This window comes from Mirounga angustirostris, unplaced genomic scaffold (genome assembly GCF_029215605.1).
Source record: "Mirounga angustirostris isolate CCGP_5_RB_7025 unplaced genomic scaffold, mMirAng1.0.hap1 SCAF_3, whole genome shotgun sequence".
In the NCBI taxonomy this organism is placed as follows: domain Eukaryota; kingdom Metazoa; phylum Chordata; class Mammalia; order Carnivora; family Phocidae; genus Mirounga; species Mirounga angustirostris.
This window is the reverse complement of record NW_026991711.1, coordinates 166,896,018-166,914,177: the sequence shown is the minus strand read 5'-3', so window position 1 is coordinate 166,914,177 and position 18,160 is coordinate 166,896,018. Positions and strand designations below refer to the sequence as shown.

At 42.4% G+C, this 18,160-nt stretch overlaps 1 protein-coding gene across 5 annotated transcripts in view; it reads left to right on the top strand.

Moving 5' to 3' along the window:
• KLF7 (KLF transcription factor 7) overlaps positions 1-18,160 on the top strand; it is a 92,167-nt gene that overhangs the window by 67,369 nt on the left and 6,638 nt on the right. For all 5 annotated transcript variants that reach the window (XM_064586980.1, XM_045868127.3, XM_064586979.1 and 2 more), the window contains one exon: positions 10,862-10,985. In XM_064586980.1, coding sequence (XP_064443050.1) covers positions 10,862-10,985 — 124 coding nt within the window. The remainder of the gene's footprint in view (positions 1-10,861; positions 10,986-18,160) is intronic.

Sequence of the window (18,160 nt, the reverse complement as noted above, 5' to 3'; positions counted from 1 at the left end):
TTAGGGCAAATTGCCTATAAAATAATCATATGCTTGGGTCACCTTTTCTCCATGATCTGCATTTATATAATCAGGAATAACAATTAATATTAGCTTTAGCTTAATCAGAACAAATTCAGATGCTGAAGCCAATCATTTGATAGCTTCCAAAATCATATCTGCGATGGTTTTTGGATTATCCACTCCCATGGGTTTTCTATACCACTGATGCATCTCTTTTCATATTTATCAAACATGTAGCAGAAAGTTAACTTTCATCCTAATAGTAAATGATTCGGGCTTATATTTTCTCATTTTTAGTTAGTGAAAAGTTCAGTATGCCTAGGACAATAGATTAGGCATCATCACCTACTGTGATATGTACCAGTTGATGACATGCATAGGTCCTGGGTCTCATGAGGTTTGTTTCAGCCTCCCCCCAGGCCCCCGCCTCCCACATATCCTGGACCTCCATGCACCCTCTGTTTCCATGACTCTCAGGTACCAGCCCTCTCACACTGCCCTCAAGCCCCCTCCAATCCTCTCCAGGAGGTAGCAGGTAAGCCTACCTTACCTCAAAGCTGCGTGCTCCACATTTGTTCTTTTCCTTACTACTACCCTCCATGCAGAAGAATCTGTTTCTTGCGATACACACTTGAAGTCGTACACCTGTTTCCAGCCTCTGCAATAAATTGGATCTTTGGGGGAAGGGTTCATGTTCTGGGTTGTTTACTACTGAAGTGTGCCTGTCTGCATCAGAGATGTCACTTTCTGAGTGGCTCTGATATTAACTAAGCTTGGAACATGCGGGGAGCTAAAGTAACCTTTCCTTTTTTGTTTTTTTTTTAAAGACTTTATTTATTTATTTGACAGAGAGATAGTGAGAGCAGGAACACAAGCAGGGGGAGTTGGAGAGGGAGAAGCAGGCTTCCCGCTGAGCAGGGAGCCCGATGTGGGGCTCGATCCCAGGACCCTGGGATCATGACCTGAGCCGAAGGCAGCCGCTTAACGACTGAGCCACCCAGGTGCCCCTAAAGTAACATTTCTTTCTCTTCATTCTTAAAATTGAATTTTTAAAAGTGATTCAAAAATTAATAGTTTGGTCATTGTGGTTGTCATAGGCTGTGCCTGCATACATCCTTTGCAATATGGTTGTCTTTATATTTGAATGCAAAAAAACAAAGACTGGCCATGAGTTTAAAATTAATATTTTGAAATAATCAAGTTCCTATCTAAATGCATCAAAGTGAATTATGGGAAATTGGCTTACAGAATAGTACCTTTACTACTAAGTGGAAGAAATGTCCTATAAATTCATATTCAACAAATTCACATGGTGTCATCGTCGTCATCTTGACAGGAAAAAAGATGAATGTTTTAACAACTTTTTTCTTCAAATTCAGTTTATATCTAGCTTTTGACTTTATCGTAACCACCAAAATATGCTGAAATTTCCAAATTGACATTAAACTTTCTTTGGATTTATCTCTGAAAAAGCTGATAAAAATAATTTTAAAAAATTAATCTTGAGGGGCACTTGGGTGGCTCAGTTGGTTGAATGTCCAACTTTTGGTTTTGGTTCAGGTCATGATACCAGGGTTATGGGATTAAGCCCCAAGTTGGGCTCTGTGCTCGGCGAGGAGCCTGCTTGAGATTCTCTCTCCCCCTCCCCCTCTGCCCCTCCCCTGGTACATGCGTGCACACACTGGTGCTCTCTTTCTTGCTAAATAAATAAATAAAATATTTTTAAAAAATTCAAAAAAATATTAATCATGAATAGCAACAACAAAGACAAAAAGGATAAAACCAAAATAAGAAAAAAATGAAAAAAAAAAAAAAAAAAGAAAAGAAAAAAGAAAAAGAAATTAACCTCAGTGCCAGAAAAGTATGTAGTTTCCCTACCTGGTCATGCTTACCTATTTCACAACATGAGAACATATAACTTTAGGTATGGGTGTTGAAGTCTACATTTTTAAGTGAGTTTATAGTCTTTTGAGAATTACAATAATACCTATCCTAAAACTTGTGGTATTTTTGTTTGTTTTTTGGAGGGAGGGTATGAGTTACACCTCACTCAACCCACTAAAAATATTAGAACACTGTATACATTTTTAATGAAATAAAGATTCAGTTTGACTTTGAGAATATTATGAGACCCCTTGGTCTAGGAGAAACATGCTGTGGTTTCTGAAACAAGCATTGGGATCACAGGCTGCACACTGAAAGAACTCCATTTGCCAACAGCTATACTTAATTCCAGCATCTGGGGTAGTTGCCAGTTTTCATGACCAACCCAGTCTTCCTCCAACATTTCATACACATTCACCAGGAATCTAACACCTCACTTCCAAAGACTTTTTGGTAGAAGTTAACAGTCATTAAAAATGGAAGCTGGTGCCCAAAGATTTGTTTAATCTTGTGTATTTCCTGGCTGTGCTTCACAAGGTAAGGTAGATCTGAGAAGTGATGCTTGGGCTCTTTAAGTCTCGTGGAGAAGCCCATGCGCCCTTGCCCTGCACACAGAGCTGACACAGTCTCTGTGCTGTTAGCCTTCTCTGGCCTCCGCACGCCTGCACCCCTCTTCTGATATCCCCATCATCATGATAACACCTTTCGTGCATTTGGGACTTTGTAATTGACCAGTAACTTCCATATACTAGATTCCATTGAATCATCATAACTAGGAGGGAAGTAGGACAGATTTTTTTCTATTCCTTCCCCCCACAGTTAAGAAAAAGAAGTCTCAAGAAGAAATTTACTGACTCTGCAAGGCCACATTGCTATTAGGCAGCAAAGGCAGAATGAGAAGAATCTGGCTTTCTATGGCGAGTCGTTTTTTGATAACGAGTCCATTTTTCTCCAATAGAGCAATGATTCAAGTTTCATCGAGGCATCAAGGGATGGCTACCCTAATGCTCCTACAGAGTCCTAGAGATTTCCTCTCCCACATGTCATGCACATTCCTTTATCAAACACGTGGGCCTTGTGTAGTTCGTATGCAAGCATGGGACTTCCCCACCTGGGAACTCCTCTACTACAGAGACCCTTTGCTTTTAGCTTGAATCTCCAGCAGTGTCATTGCGTGGTAGAGATTTGAGCCAACAATTAATGTAGATTGAATCAACTTGCCACATTGAAGAGACTGTATTTTCATCATCAGTGAATGAGACCAGAAGTCTAGGTATTTGACTTTGCCTGCTCAGCCGGAGACCCAGATAAGGTGTTTTGGAGAGATGCATATCAGGGCTCAGGGATCTGGAAGGCAAGGTGGCAACAAGCTTTTTGGGCTAGGCATGGGAGAAAGTTTATGGTCGAGGTGATGGTGGGGTTTCCATATAGAAAATATATTTTAAAACAGTGCTGTCTAAAATAGAAAGCAAGTTGTATATGTAATTTAAAATTTTCTAGTAGCCACATTTTTTAAAAAGTGAAAAGGAATAGGTAAAATTAATTTTAATAATAATATTTTACCTAAACCAATATATCCAGACTATGATCATTTCAACATAAAGTCAATATGAAAAAAATTAATGAGCTCTATCTCACATTCTTTTTTTAAACTAAGTCTTTGAAATCCAGAGTGTATTATGTACTTACAGCATATTTAAATCCATATGCTGAATTTTCAATAGTTAAAGTTAAATGTTCCTACCATAACAAGAGTATAAAATATTCTTTATCATGTTTCAGTTTTAATTTTAATTAAACTTAGATTAGAAGTTCAGTTCTTTGGTCACCTTAGCCACGTTTCAAGTGCTCATAGCCGCATGCGGCGAGTGGCCACTGTCCTTGGCACCATGGATGTCAGTAGTTGTGGGATTATGTCAGAATTCTTTCCCACGCCCCTCCCCATATTCTGAAGTAGGAGCTACCCTTATTGAGGGCATGGTTTAACTTTTAGGTTATACATTTTATTTTATTTTATTTTATTTTATATTTTATTTATTTATTTGACAGGAGAGACACCGCAAGAAAGGGAACACAAGCAGGGGGAGTGGGAGAGGGAGAAGCAGGCTTCCGGCTGAGCAGGGAACCTGATGCGGGGCTCGATCCCAGGACCCTGGGATCATGACCTGAGCCGAAGGCAGACGCTTAACAACTGAGCCACCCAGGCGCCCCTTAGGTTATACATTTTAAACAGCCATTTTAAGGTGATGATCCAGGCTGTAAGGATGTAACCTGACTGAGGCCGGTCATCGTTTCATTAGTTGTTTTCTGAATGCCAGAAAAGAGAGGAAGCTTGTGTGCTCGGGGCAGTGACGGCTCCTTTATGCAAATTCAACCGCTCAGGCGTCCCAGCACCTTGGAGGCTGTTGGGTGAGCAAGTAATGGATGAATGAAAAAATCAACCTGGAACGTAAATAAATGAGAACACATTTTGTTTTATGTAGTTGTTGTAAATGCTCTTGAAGTTCTAGAAAAGAAAGCCTTTGTCTCGTTTTTCAACAATCACCTAATCTAAAATACCTTAAAAAAAGAGAATCTTGCAGATTCAGCTGGAATCCAAGAGGAACTCTGAGCCAGTTTTCCAAAGCAGAGTTAATAATTTGGGGTGTTTGGGCGCCTGGGTGGCTCAGATGGTTAAGCATCTGCCTTCGGCTCAGGTCATGATCCCGAGGTCCTGGGATCAAGTCCCGCATCGAGTTCCCTGCTCAGCAGGGAGCCTGCTTCTCCCTCTGCCTCTGCCTCTCTCTCTCTCCATGTCTCTCATGAATAAATAAATAAAATCTTAAAAAAAAAATAATTTGGGGTGTTTTTTACTTGCAGCTCCTATACCCTGAGAAGGGATTGCCAAGCTGTGGAGTGATGTTTACTGCTTACTCTTTTTCCAGCGTTAAGTGAGCTTAGTGACATTTTCTCTCTCTCAGTGTCTTTATTCCCCAGGTGGCTTAAATTCTCTAGTGCTGCTGAATGTAATGTGGAAGCAATTGCCTGGTTTTTGCTGATTTCCTCTAGATGTACTCGGTGGCAGTGCAAACCCATTACAAAGTATTCTTCCTCTTTTCCATTTTACTTTTCATTTCCTGATCTGCAAAATTTCAGGTTCCTCATCCAAGTCCTAAGGAGACCAGGACCTTGACATGCCCAGATAACAGAAATTTAGTAACATTTTTTAAAAAGTAAAAAGCAATAGATAAAATTAGTTTTAACAGAAATCTGGACATGTCAAGGTCCTAGTCTCTCTAGGAATTGGATTAAGAACTTGAAAATTTGCAGATCAGGAAATGAATGCAGAAGATTTGCATTAACGATGTTTATTTTCAAGGGGTTTTTAAACCTGGAATGCACGATTCTGACATGTTCGTATTTTATTCCACAATCTATATCTTAAAGGCCAATTTATGGTGCAGTACATTTGACATATCATTCATGCTCTCCCAAACACATATTCAGCAAGAACCTTTACAAATGAGTTGCATAAAATGACGCACTTGGCTTCCCAGAGGGGATGTTGCTCAGGAGACTGTGGTCCCAGATGTGAGCTGAATATTACAGGAAGATTTTCAGGATATGCCTTTCTTTAGGCTCGGGCAGATCGAGAAGAAGTGGAAGTGACCTATGATGGTGAAGGAATATTTAATCCATCGTAGTTCCGTACTTCATTCCCTGGAGTAGAGGACTGGCCAGCAAATAAACATTTTCTACTCTTAAGCCAGTTCAATACGTAGAAAGCCAGGGGCTGAAATCACATAGGCTGCCCTGCCCTCTGTGTCACTTGGTTCTTCGTTGCAAACCAGGGTGCTTTATTCATTCACTGTATCCTACGGGACTGAGCCAGGCCCTACTTTAGTGCTCTTGGTACCACAGCAAACAAAACAGATGCCTGCACAAAACTTACATTCTGGCAGGGGAAGCAGACAATAATACAAACGACATGCAGTCTAATTTCAAAGTGATTGAGTGCTATGGAGCAGGTGACAGAATCTGCTGTTTTATGGAGGATGGTTGAGGGTAAGGGCTCCCTGAGGAGGAGACGCTCTCGAGCAGGGACCTGACTCAGGTGAGGGAGCAAGTATGCCAGGCAGAGGGGTTAGTAAGTGCAAAGGCCCTGAGACGGGGGTAGGAGATGGGATTAGAAAGGGGCCAGATCATATAGACTCTATACCCCAGGGCTGCCCAGGCTTTTGACTTGAATTCTGAGAATGACAGCAAGCCACTGCAACATTCACACTGTAATTTCTTCTTAACCTCGTTTGGGTCATGAACTTCTTCGGCAGTCTGGTGAGGTCTGTAGAATGCTTCATAGAGTGTTTTCAAATGCACAAAATATAATCCAGGGGGATGTCAGAGAAACCAATTATATGGAAATATAGACACTAAAATCCCCTAGAAGGACCCCCCCCCCCCCCGTGCTGATTATATTTTCAAAGGATTCCTCGGACTGCTGTAGGGAGAATGGACTGTGGGATCCAAGTCTGGAAGCACCGAGACCAGCAGGCTTGGAGCCAAGCTGTTTCCATTTATCCTATGGAGCGGCGGTCTCTAAAGTAGGGCGTACAATGCAGTCTTTTTGAGTGCAGGAAGAAAAATGTAAACCTTCTATTTGTATTTAATTTAGTTCCATTCTTTTTAGTTTCTGTGTTGAAAGCATATTTTATAATATCCTAACATACTAAGACATCAGTACATTTATACAATTCATGAATAAATCTACTTGTATTGGAGGTACATGTTCAAAGGTATTTATGTGCATTTTGACCAATCAAATTTGATGATCATGATGTAGAGAGAGTTACTCTGTAAGAAACTAAAAAAAAAAATGCCATACTGGTTTAGCCCACATTCCATTTCAGAGGCCATTCTGTGGGAGAGCATGAATTCTTGCCATGATTCAACCTTGCTAAATGTCAAGTCCTGTTTCTCAAGCATCCTTAGCTCTCCTTAAGAGCCCTCATACGGCTATAAATGTATTTACACCTGATTAGACCTACTATCACCTCTGAGGGAAACATGTCTCCTGGGGTTAATTTCTAGATAGGAAAAGTAGATCTTGATATTCCACCTGCAATTCAGGGGGGTTCTGACCGTGTCTCCGCTTCTGGCCCTGTGAACTGTGCACGCACTACCATGCCCCCTCGCCCATCCGATTTGTGCTGTGCCCGCCTTCATCCGCACACGCCTTCCAGCCTTAGTCCTAATGTTTTAAGTTTCTCTCCCATCTGCCTGTCTCCTACAGACCTCTCCTGAACATTTTTGATCATTATTGAGTTGCTGTGAGCTGAAAGGCAGGCACTGTCCCAGGTGCCATACAGTATAGCGTTGTGCAAGGGTGTGCTGTTTTCTGTGTTCTACCCAGGAATAGTGCCTGGAGTGGAGCAAGGAGAGAAGGAGGGTGGAAGAGAGGGCAGGATGAAGGAGATAAGCTGATTTTGCATGAAGTCCGCTCCAGTTACAACTGACTGCCCCTTTCTCTTTGTTCCTCCCTCCTTGCTTTCTTCTTCCTTCCCTCCCTCCCTCTGTCCCCTTTCTCTTCCTTTCTTTTAGAAAGAAAGCCATTCTTCTAGAAAGAAAAAAACCCAAGATTTTTATGAAATACACAGAAATCTTTATGTAGGCTGTTCAGATGGAAACTAATACATCGTGGATATAGGTGGTTCTGCCCCCGACATCAAGCAGTGGGTGCTGGTGTCTAGGGAGGTGTGATCTTGGCCAAGCAAAGTACTGACAGAGGACTTTCACTGATGCCTCTCAAGTAGGCACTGGTTTACAGAAGCCGATATGGGACCTAGAAATAAGGCCAGCCTAACCCCACCATTTCTGAGCCCTAAATATGAAGTCATAGTCCCAATTCTTTATATGTATATTTTGCTCCTCTGATTTCTGTACTCTGCCTGTATCAGGCACTGCTCCTTCGCTTGGTCGAGTTCTTTCTTGGTTATTTGAAAGTTCATATTAGTGAGCATTTGCTGAAATGGCAACTTGCAGGTAAATGAATCAGACACTGGAAAAATAGATTGATGAGGCACCATAATATATCTTGACTAAACCATAAGGACACAAAAGAGCTTCTTCTGCTAGCAGGAAACAATGTTAGGTGATACAACTCAAAGCCAAGTCAAACTATCTGTAGTTTCTGTCTATACACTGGCAAACGGGATACTGAAATAGCCACTGGATACGATAATTGGCTTGTGCCAGAACTAATTGAGAAATACAGACTAATTGAGTCTATGTTATTTTCTGGAAAGTTATCTAAATCCTTAATATTAATCGTCAAAACAAAACTATTTAAAAAATTCACCAAGGGGAAAAACCAAATGGTTTGAAAGAACAATTTTTCAAAAATATCTGAAGACATCCACTTGAACCTCCATTTTCTCTCTGTCCTTCCTCTGTCCTTCAAAATGTGGTTGCCTATGATGGATGGGTTAGTTCAATTGTGGGATTGATTTTGGGGACAGATGTCTCTGCTTGTGGCTATAGAATGTCGTGGGATTTCCAGATGCCTTGTTGCATTTGGGGTGTATTGGGTCCCCCAGGCTCCAAGATCCTGCAGTGTTACTTGCCTTTGAAGGCCTTGGGTGGGTGGAGGGCATTGTGAATTTCTAAAGTCGCTGACGTGCCTCATTCTCCTTTTTTATTTGTTTGTGCCAGATTTCCTTGAATAATGGAGCCTGGTGGGCAATCAATCACATTAAGTAAAGGATGCCAACACGCCTCTCAGGGAGGGCCCACCTCTCTCCAACTGGGGTCTCTTCTTTCCCCTCAGCATCCCATTCCTTCATAGTAGATCGCAAGAGCACTCAGTTTTTCTGGAGCATTCTCATCAGTATACTGAGAAAATATTTAAAACTTAAAAACACTGTTTCTCCAATATTAGGTTGCCCAGAGTGATTCCTGACTCAGTTGTCTGGAGCCTGAGCTTCGAAAGTTTTGGATGACAACCTTTAGACAGCTTCTGAGAACACAGGTGCATATGGGAGGAAGAGAAGTTGAAATTGATAGAATATTTACCTTGCGTCAGGCTCAGGATGTGTGTCCTCTATATGACAACATATTTAAACCTCACAACAAACACGGGAAGCTCAGCCCCATTTGACAGAGAAAGACACTGAGGCATATTCTGTAATGAACTCTGTAATGAATGCCGATCCCAGGTGTGTTAACTCCAAAGTTGATTTGACAACCCCCCCTTCTGCTATTTTCTTTTCAGCAGGTGCAATTTTCTAAAATTTTGGCTTTAAGGATCCAGAAGGTGAACTTTTAACACTGCTCAATGATTCTTTTTTTTTTTTTTCCTGATTTCCAAAACTGAATGGGTTTCCTCCTGTGCTTCTAGCCCTCCTTCATGTCCTCTTGGTTCCCTTTAAAAGAAATGCCTGTGTTTCTCATTCCTCTTCTCTATGGGCCATACAGAGCAGTAGCTCACTAGGGCATCGATTTAATGAAATGAAACTTTCAATCATGTTTGGTTCAATTCTAGGTGATACAAATAAAGAATTGTGAGCACTTTGTAGTCAGGTTTAAAGGGAAGGAAAAAGGTGGGAAGAAGAAAGTGGGTCAAGTATAGTACCTGGGCAATGTCTCCTTAAGCGCTGCCTCATGAAGGTCTGGCTATTAAAAATAGAGCAATAATGGGGCAACCATAGTACTACTTTGGCACCTGTGTATCCTGAAATTTGGGGTTTGGCAATTTATAACATTTACCAGTAATGTGAATCTTAAGTGAGCCAGACAGTGTTCTAATGAATATATAATACCTGTGTATATTAAGTTATGCTCTCCGAACACTTTGAGTTACGTACTATTATTATCTCTAGAAGAACAGAGGACAGACAGGTTTGTTAACTTGCCCGGGGTTAGACAGTTAGGGGCAGCACCGAAAGCTGGGCCCGGGAAGGTCGTCGTCGGGGCTCATGACCACTGCGCAACCTGCCTCTCAGTTACCAGGGCTCAGTAACTCTCATGACTTCATGGGGTTTTGAAGGTTATTTTTCTTCTTAATCGGAACCAGGCACCATACAGTGGGAAGGGTAAATATTTGCCATGTTGGGTGACAGCCGTTGATGGGTTAAAGAAAAAGGTCTACGGAAAAATCATGTACTTTCTCTTACATATCCCTCCGTCTGTATTTACCATGCAAAAAGGTCACTTGAGCACAAGAGCTCTAATTTCATACTTATAAGTAGCTTCACTGGTGGCTAAAACCTTGCTCTACAAATTGGCTTTAAAAATATTTTGTAAAACTCTATCTCTCTCTAATATGAATGCTCTGGAGCCATTAAGTTAGGGGCTTCTTCAATAGGACTTTGTGACTGCATTTTACATAAACGCCAGGAATTGTCAGGTGATTTTTGTTTTACTCTCAAATCATAGCCCTTTCTCCTGACTGTCCATCCATTCCCATTTACTGGAAGGAACAGTGGTTCTGGGAGACCTGAGCTGTTTGCCTTGTCAGTCAGCATCCTGGCTCCAGTTTGTGGTAGGAGGGAGAAGGCTAAAAAGGCTGAAATGGTAAATTACTGTAGGTTCTGGGGAAAAATAGAATTAGAAGCATTTGTGGTTCAGATGAAAATAGCACATTTCCTTTCTGCTTGGACAGTGGGGGGTCAAAGTGCTCCAGGGAATAGAAAATAAATAAAAATTGATCCTTCACCAGTTGAAGGAAATGCTCTGACTCTGGGAACCAAAATGACAGCTCCAGATTAGAGGATCCTGTGAAACCACTTTTGAAGGTTAAAACAACAACAACAACAACAACAACAACAACAAAATACCAGGAGCCTAAAGAAAATGTGACCAACTGTATTAGGAAATGCAGTCTTTCAAGAATAATTTATACAGCCCTTTTCCAAGATGATGGACAGGTAGCAGAACCTGATCAGGCGTGTGGCCATTTTGTTCCTGTTGTTGACCATGGTCGTTCCATCTCTTCTTGCAGGTGAGAAGCCTTATAAGTGCTCATGGGAAGGGTGTGAATGGCGTTTTGCACGAAGCGATGAGCTCACAAGGCACTACAGGAAACACACAGGTGCAAAGCCCTTTAAATGCAACCACTGCGACAGGTAAAGAAACACAGAAGCTGCTGGGATGGGGAGGGGAGAAGGCGAGGTGGGTCCGGGTGGGGGGGTGGGCTGTCCGTGTGCTTCTGGGGTTATCCCAAGCCTCTACCTCGGACACTCAGGCCTGCGAATACTTTTTCCTTCTCCACTGAGAAAACCCAATGCGATAAGGGTGCCTTCTTGTGTATAATCCAGAGATGATATAAATTCTTGGTTCAGTCACACAACTATTTACTGAACACCAGCTTTGGGCCAGGAACCATGTGAGCCACTGAGTGGCAATAAGACACAGTTCCTCCCCTCAAGGAGATGATGTGACAGATGATTTTACTATAATATGAAAAGTAATAGGATAGAGAATGGTCACCTGTAGCTGTCTCGTCTGATCTTTTTATTAACATCAATACCATTTTTCCTGATTCTTAATAACATGAAAGAGTAGAAAGCCTGCTCAATGGAAAGAAGGTTACTCATAAGGCTTCCCTCCGAAGCGTTATTAGAAATGAATTTATGAATTTACTGGTGAGAGTCCCCATTCTTTGGGGGCCTGAATCACTCTTTCTCCCTTGAAAATAGGTACAAAGGTCTAAAAGATGGCGAGGCTTTGAGAACTTATCCTATAATTCAATTTCCAACCTTCAGCATTTGATAGTGGAAGAAAGAGCACGTAGCAACAGATATTACACAAGTAATAGTATCTGACAGCCCTGGCATTATCAACCAATAAACCCCAAAATGGAGACTCTGCAGGCCAAGGTGAAGGCAGGATTAGGTTTAGACATAATCAAATAATGGGCTTGCATCTGAGCATGTTATCCTTCTAATCCTATTTCTGTGTTTAAAAGGAAGCTTAAGAAAATTAACCATCTTTTTAATGCAATACTAAAGGTCTCAGTTATGATGAGAAAAATGCTTCTAATACGATAAAAGCCCTGAAAGCCTCAGGGTTCCCCAGCTCGCAGGATGTCCGTAGAGGCCTGGCTCTCCGTGGGAGGAAATGAGATCGCTTTCCCATCCTGCCTCCCAGTCCCTGTGCCGGCCCCTCCCCACACCACCTTCCTCTGTTGGAGTGTGTGTGTGTGTGTGTGTGTGTGTGTGTGTATGCATTTGGAGAACAGAACAGTAGTGGCCAAATCTCATGGGTGGCCAGTTGGCTTGGTGCTCCCTTAAGATGCTTATAAAGGAGCATTCATGTTTTTCCTCCTTTTTTCCCCTTCTTCCTGAAGAGGCTATTTTCCTCTTATCTTCATTCTTTAAGAACTAAATAAAGCCCCCATGCCTCCTGGAGTCCAGAGATAACCTCCCACCCCAGAGCTGAGGAAGTCCACGCTGCGAAGCTATTGTCTCTCATTCCCTTGGAGCTATCTCCTCTGCTCCCCAAGAGCACAACCTGTTTTTTCATTTCTATCCCATTACGTGCAAGGCCCCCTGAATTGATGTGAATCAGTGGCTGTTTTGCTACAGGAGTATATTTGGGTAATATTTCTCCTTATTTGACATCTTTCCACAACCGCCATCTCAAGTTCATTTCTCTTTAGCCCTGGCCACTAATAAAGAAGCTGCATAGAGGGTGACTCTTTGCCCACACTCCTTTGAGGAAGAGCATTATATCAACTGGGATGAAGAGGAATCCCCTGTGAGTTGTCAAAGTATGGTGGTAGTAGGCATACACAGAAGTCGCCCATCCCTGAAGGGTGATAAGACTACTACGTGGAGATTGTGTGTTATAGACTACATTCATCCTTTAGAAATGGACAAAGAATTCTTATTGGGAAATTGCCAGGCAGAGTTAATATTCCTCTCTGCAGATCAACTGACTTATTGAGGAATTTACAACTGTCCAGCAGTTGATATACTAGGATTAAATCTGGCCATTTGTATGATTTATGTGGAGAAATATTTCAAGCCAGCTGGGTATTTCAGGGAAGGAGGTGTCAGAGACGGGTAATTTGGTTAGCCTTTTGTTTTATTTGTCTTCACCAAAATCTACAGTTTCTGGAGCTAGAAGTTTGATGAGCAGATGGTACAAATTCTTTGAGAAGGTATTTGGGGGAGATTGTGATTTGGGGGAGATCTGGGTCAAAGTCCTGTGATATTGGCCAAGAGTCAGGGCATTTTCAACAATGTCAGAAATAAGGGGTTGGATTCTCATTAGTGTCTCACGACCGGCAGCACCTTACATTTCAATTGCAGCGACTGTGCTAAGAATAGAGCAGGTCCGGGAGGCGGCGTGGGGAACTGGAGTGGTCCCAAAGCAGATGAAAGGAAAGCCTGGCATGACTGGGAGCTGGCATTCCTTAGAGGACTTTTACCTTCCGAAAAGAGGGCATCTGTAGCCCTTAGCAGGACTCTGAATCCTGTAGGTGACACAGTGTGTATAAGCGTAAGAAACCTCCCTCTTCCTTCTTAGAATTTGAGAAATCAGACCACTCTAGAGGCTAAGCTGGGTTTGGGGCTTCCTGTCTTTAAAGCATGTACCAAGTCTAATTTATACTTTTATTTTGCCTATTGGGTAGACTGAAAAAAAATAAATGAGTTTTTCTTTATTTATTTGCTTTACTTACATTTAAAATTACTAGATGCCACAAAAATGTCTGCATCTCTGGCTTTGTCTGGAAAAATCAGAAGATCTGGTAACACTGGGCTCACACATTCCCATGTGGCCATAATTTTCTGAAGCTAAATAGTAATCACTCCCCATTTGTGATGGCCATGTGATCACTAATTTCTTACTGTTCCCACCGCTCCCTGTAGTCTCCCCAACATGAAGCCAGACCTTCCATTGCCATATACCATCACCCTTGTCCTCTTATAGAAGAGCGGTATTTCTTCATATCCAAGCCTTATCAAAAGTAGAATCTGATAGTCCTTGACCTATTGCACTCATTTACTTTATCTGCCAGGCCCCTGAAGACATTGGGTTTTGTGACCTCAGGCTTCAGGTTTGGGTTGGGGGAGAAAGCAGTGAGGCTCTGCCACTTCCTCGCAGTCAGACTGAACCGTATAGCCCATGGTCAGACCAGCTGCTAGAAGGGTGAAGCTTGTTTCTCAGTCCATACAGCCCGGGGCTGCTGGTGGGGGTAAACAGGGTGGTGATACCTGGGCCATTGTTCTGCCAACTCAACGCAGTTGTCATTCAGGGAAACTGCTCTCAGGGTAGTACCTTCAAGATCTTGGGCAGTTGAGAGGACACATTTGGATCTCTGAGTCAACCCACTTATAGGTGGTAACAAATACCAACCCATATCTAGCCCCTTTGGTGCCCTGGAGCATTGCTGTTGGCTTAATGCCCACATGACTTAACTGTGCCTTTTTCAGAAGCCAAGGGAAATGACAACAGTGGTTTGACTAGTTCTCTGTAATGAACAAATTTCAATCATTAAAGACATTCTTATTTAAGGTCGTCTGACTACTGTATAGTTATAAATACTCTCTGGGGGTATATTACCCTTAGAATTATTTGATTCCACATTTCTAGATGGTGAGTTTATCTATTACCTTTTACTATTCCTATGTGGAGCTCAGTAAGTGTAAATTAATAAATATAAATTAATCATGACTAAGTATCTTGCTGGTATATTGAATTTAACTAAAACCCCAATGGTGAGGGACCTAGTCTAAATTCTAAGCGGCGTATACTTCCGAGAATTTGAAGAAATAACAATGCTGGTTCAATTCAGGAGTGCAATTAGATTTCATACCATGTTAAAGACTTGGTTTGGGTTTTTTGGGTTTGTTTTTTTTTTTTTTTTTACTTTTCTTTTTCCCTGCAAGATCTCGAAGAATAAATACAGATGCTTGTACATATATTGCTAGATACCCAGCACACAGTAGGCAGTTGGGAAAGACAGAAAAAATTTGGAACACATACATCACTGAATGGTATCTGCAGATGTAATTCTGTATCAAGAATGCTATTTTCCCTTAGGTTTCCAGGGTATAGAAAGGAAAGGAAAGAGGTTTTGTCCCCAGGCCAAGGCCAGTCCTTCCCCGCTACTGTCTCCAATCCCTCTGTTCCTCCCTCAGACTGGCAGGCTTCCTGGTGCCTGCTTTGTTGGTTTCTCACAGGTGCTCACTACTCAGACTGACTTCTGGATTCATTTTCTAGCTGCTGCCGTTACCAATTGCCACAAACTTAGTATCATCTTTATTTAACGTTACAAATGTTTTATCTTATAGGTACCTTCTTAGAGATAACCTTCTGTAGGTTAGAAGATCCACTGGGCTACAGTTAAGGAATCGGCAGGGCTGTGTTTTTTTCCTAGAAGCTCTAGGGAAAAACCCATTTCTTTGTCTTTTCCAGCTTCCAGAGGTGGCCCACATTTCTTGCCTGCTCACCCCATCTCTCCATCATCCAAGCTTCCCATGCTGCTCTCTGTGTTCTCTTTTAATTCCCTCTTCCACTTTCGAAGATATTCTAAATAACATTGGCCCTACCCAGATAATCCAGAATAATCTCCTGATTAGCAGGTTAATTTCATCCACAGCCCTAATTCTCCTTTGCCACGTAACCTAACATATTTACAGTTTCCGGGGATTAGGTACAGACATTTGGTTGGGGGGACACCCATTATTCTACCTGCTACGGACTCCTGAAATTGACAGTTCAGCTCTCCCTTCTTCTCGGTCTAAAGAGCAGGTGTGGCTAGAACATGGGTTCTGGGGTCCCACTACTTGGGTTCAGATTTTGGCTTTGCCTCTTTTTAATGACTATCTCAGCTGGTAGAGGGATAAGAATGGCATCTTCTTTATAGAGTTCTTGTTAAGGATGTTAACTTTAAAAAAGAAATGCCTACAAAAAGAACTTCCCAACTTAGATCTTTCTCTAGGCTGTTGGGATGAGGGAAGGAAGGAGGGAAGGCAGAAAGGAGGGAGGGAGGGATGAAAGAGAACAGGCAGTGGGCAATACTGAGTGTGCCCTCAGGACAGGACGAGGTCCTGGGAGTTAACTGCTGAATTCCCTATAGGCTGTATTGCTATTCTGTATACCAGTGACATCAAGCACTTACTTTTAAAGAATATTTTTTTTTAAAGATTTTTTAAAGTATACCAGTGACATCAAGCACTTACTTTTAAAGAATATATTTTTTTAAAGATTTTTTAAAGATTTTATTAATTTCTTTAGAGAGAGACACAGCGAGAGAGGGAACACAAGCAGGGGGAGTGGGAGAGGGAGAAGCAGGCTTCCCGTTGAGCAGGGAGCCTGATGCGGGGCTCTATCCCAGGACCCCGGGATCATGACCTGAGCTGAAGGCAGACGCTTAACAACTGAGCCACCCAGGTGCCCCACTTTTAAAGAATATTTACCACTGTTTTGTGGTAAATGAAATCCTCTTTGGATGGCACTCTGAGTGATTATCCAAATATCTTGCTCATATTAAATTAAGGCCTAAAATAAGTGTGTATAATTAGAATTATTATTATTCGGGGTGCCTGAGTGGCTTAATCAGTTAAGCGTCTGCCTTCAGCTCAGGTCATGATCCCAGGGTCCTGGGATCAAGTCCCGCATCGGGCTCCTTGCTCAGCGGGGAGCCTGCTTCTCCCTCTCTTTCTCCTGCTCCCCCTGCTGTGCTTTCTCTCTCTCTCTCTCTGTCAAATCAATAAATAAAATCTTTAAAAAAAATTTTTAAAAAGAATTATTGTTATTCAATATGTTACTGGATTATATGATTTTCTACTGTACCTTCCCATTCTTATGTGTTTCTCATTTGCCTTGGTTCTGTTTTGCTTCATTTCCGTGGGGTTCTATCCTGCATATGTGCCTATTTAAAAAATCAACACACACAGAGTGGGTGGAGAATGTTGGGGTCAGGAGATAGGGTGGGTTTTTTGTTTGTTTGTTTTAAGAATGAACAAACACGGGGAAATCCTGCATGGAACAGGAAATCTTGCTAACCTGAAACAGGGCAGCTTGCTAACATCCTAACAAGAATCTTAGACTGTGAGCGTGGCTTGGGCCTTGGGAGAGCCTGGGAATATCCTCACAGGTAAGAGATGGCCAGTTTCAAGAGAAGAATCCGGAGGGAGAGCACACACTCAGAGCCATGCTGTCTCGTGTGCTGACTTTACTGGGATTCTAGCCAGAGCCTTAGATTGTAGGCTGCGGGGATCTGGAAATGCCCACTCTATTAAATAGTTACACGATACAGAAACCCGACTCAGGCTGGTGGTGTTAGCTTTGAAGGGTATTTATTAGCTCAACTGACTAAGGAGACCAAAATTAGATTGGTCTTTAGGTTTGGCTGGATCCAGGGTCTCAGATGTTGTCATCAGGCCTCTTTTTCTCTCTTTCTATCCTCCTGCCCATTTTTCTCTGTTGACTTTGTTCTCAAGGAGGCTCTTTCCCCATGGCCGTATGGATACCAGCAGCTCCGGCTTCAGTCTTGTTAGCACAATAGCCCCAGTGGGAAAAGAGCTTCTCTCTTCGAGTAGTTTCAGCAAGTGTTCAGGACTGGCTCTCATGAACCTTGATGGGTCATGCGACTGTCGCTTAGTGGACCACCATGGCCATAGCTTTAGCCTTAGGAGGAGGGTCAGTCAGCCCCATACAACTGGGAGCGCAGAAGCACAGCTACCCAAGAGAAGATCAAGTTGCTGGTGCCAAAGGAAAGGGGGAGGAGCGAAGATGACCACTGCCTTTGCTCTGAGGCTGAGGAAGGCACTCAGTGGTGGCCCTCAGGCACCAAGAAGACTGGGCGTTCGAAAGGGTGGGCATTCGAAAGAGGGGGCTTGCGGATCTGCCTGAGTTTTAATCCCAAATCTGCCACTAACTAGCTACATGACCCTCACCTCAGTTTCCTTAACACACACACACACACACACACAAGAGGTGTGAACACTCAGCGTGGAAGGTTGCCGAGAATGGTACTGGGTCATGTTGGGGAAATGCCTAGCACATGCCTGCATGTTAGCTCATTCTCAATAAGCATGAGCTCACTTCTCCATTCTTTTTCTTGACTTGGTATAATAGAGACCTTGTAGGTATCACAGGCAGCATTTCTGGGTCTTCACTGACTCAACTCTGGGTGTTGAAATGTTAGAGTTCCACCGTTGGATGATACGAGCTAATTATTTTCTGCTGTACTTCTGGTATACGGGCATGTCATGTGTTTCCGAAGCACCTTCCTATTAGCTTCTTCTTTAATAATGACAACTATGATAATAGTTAACGTTCACAG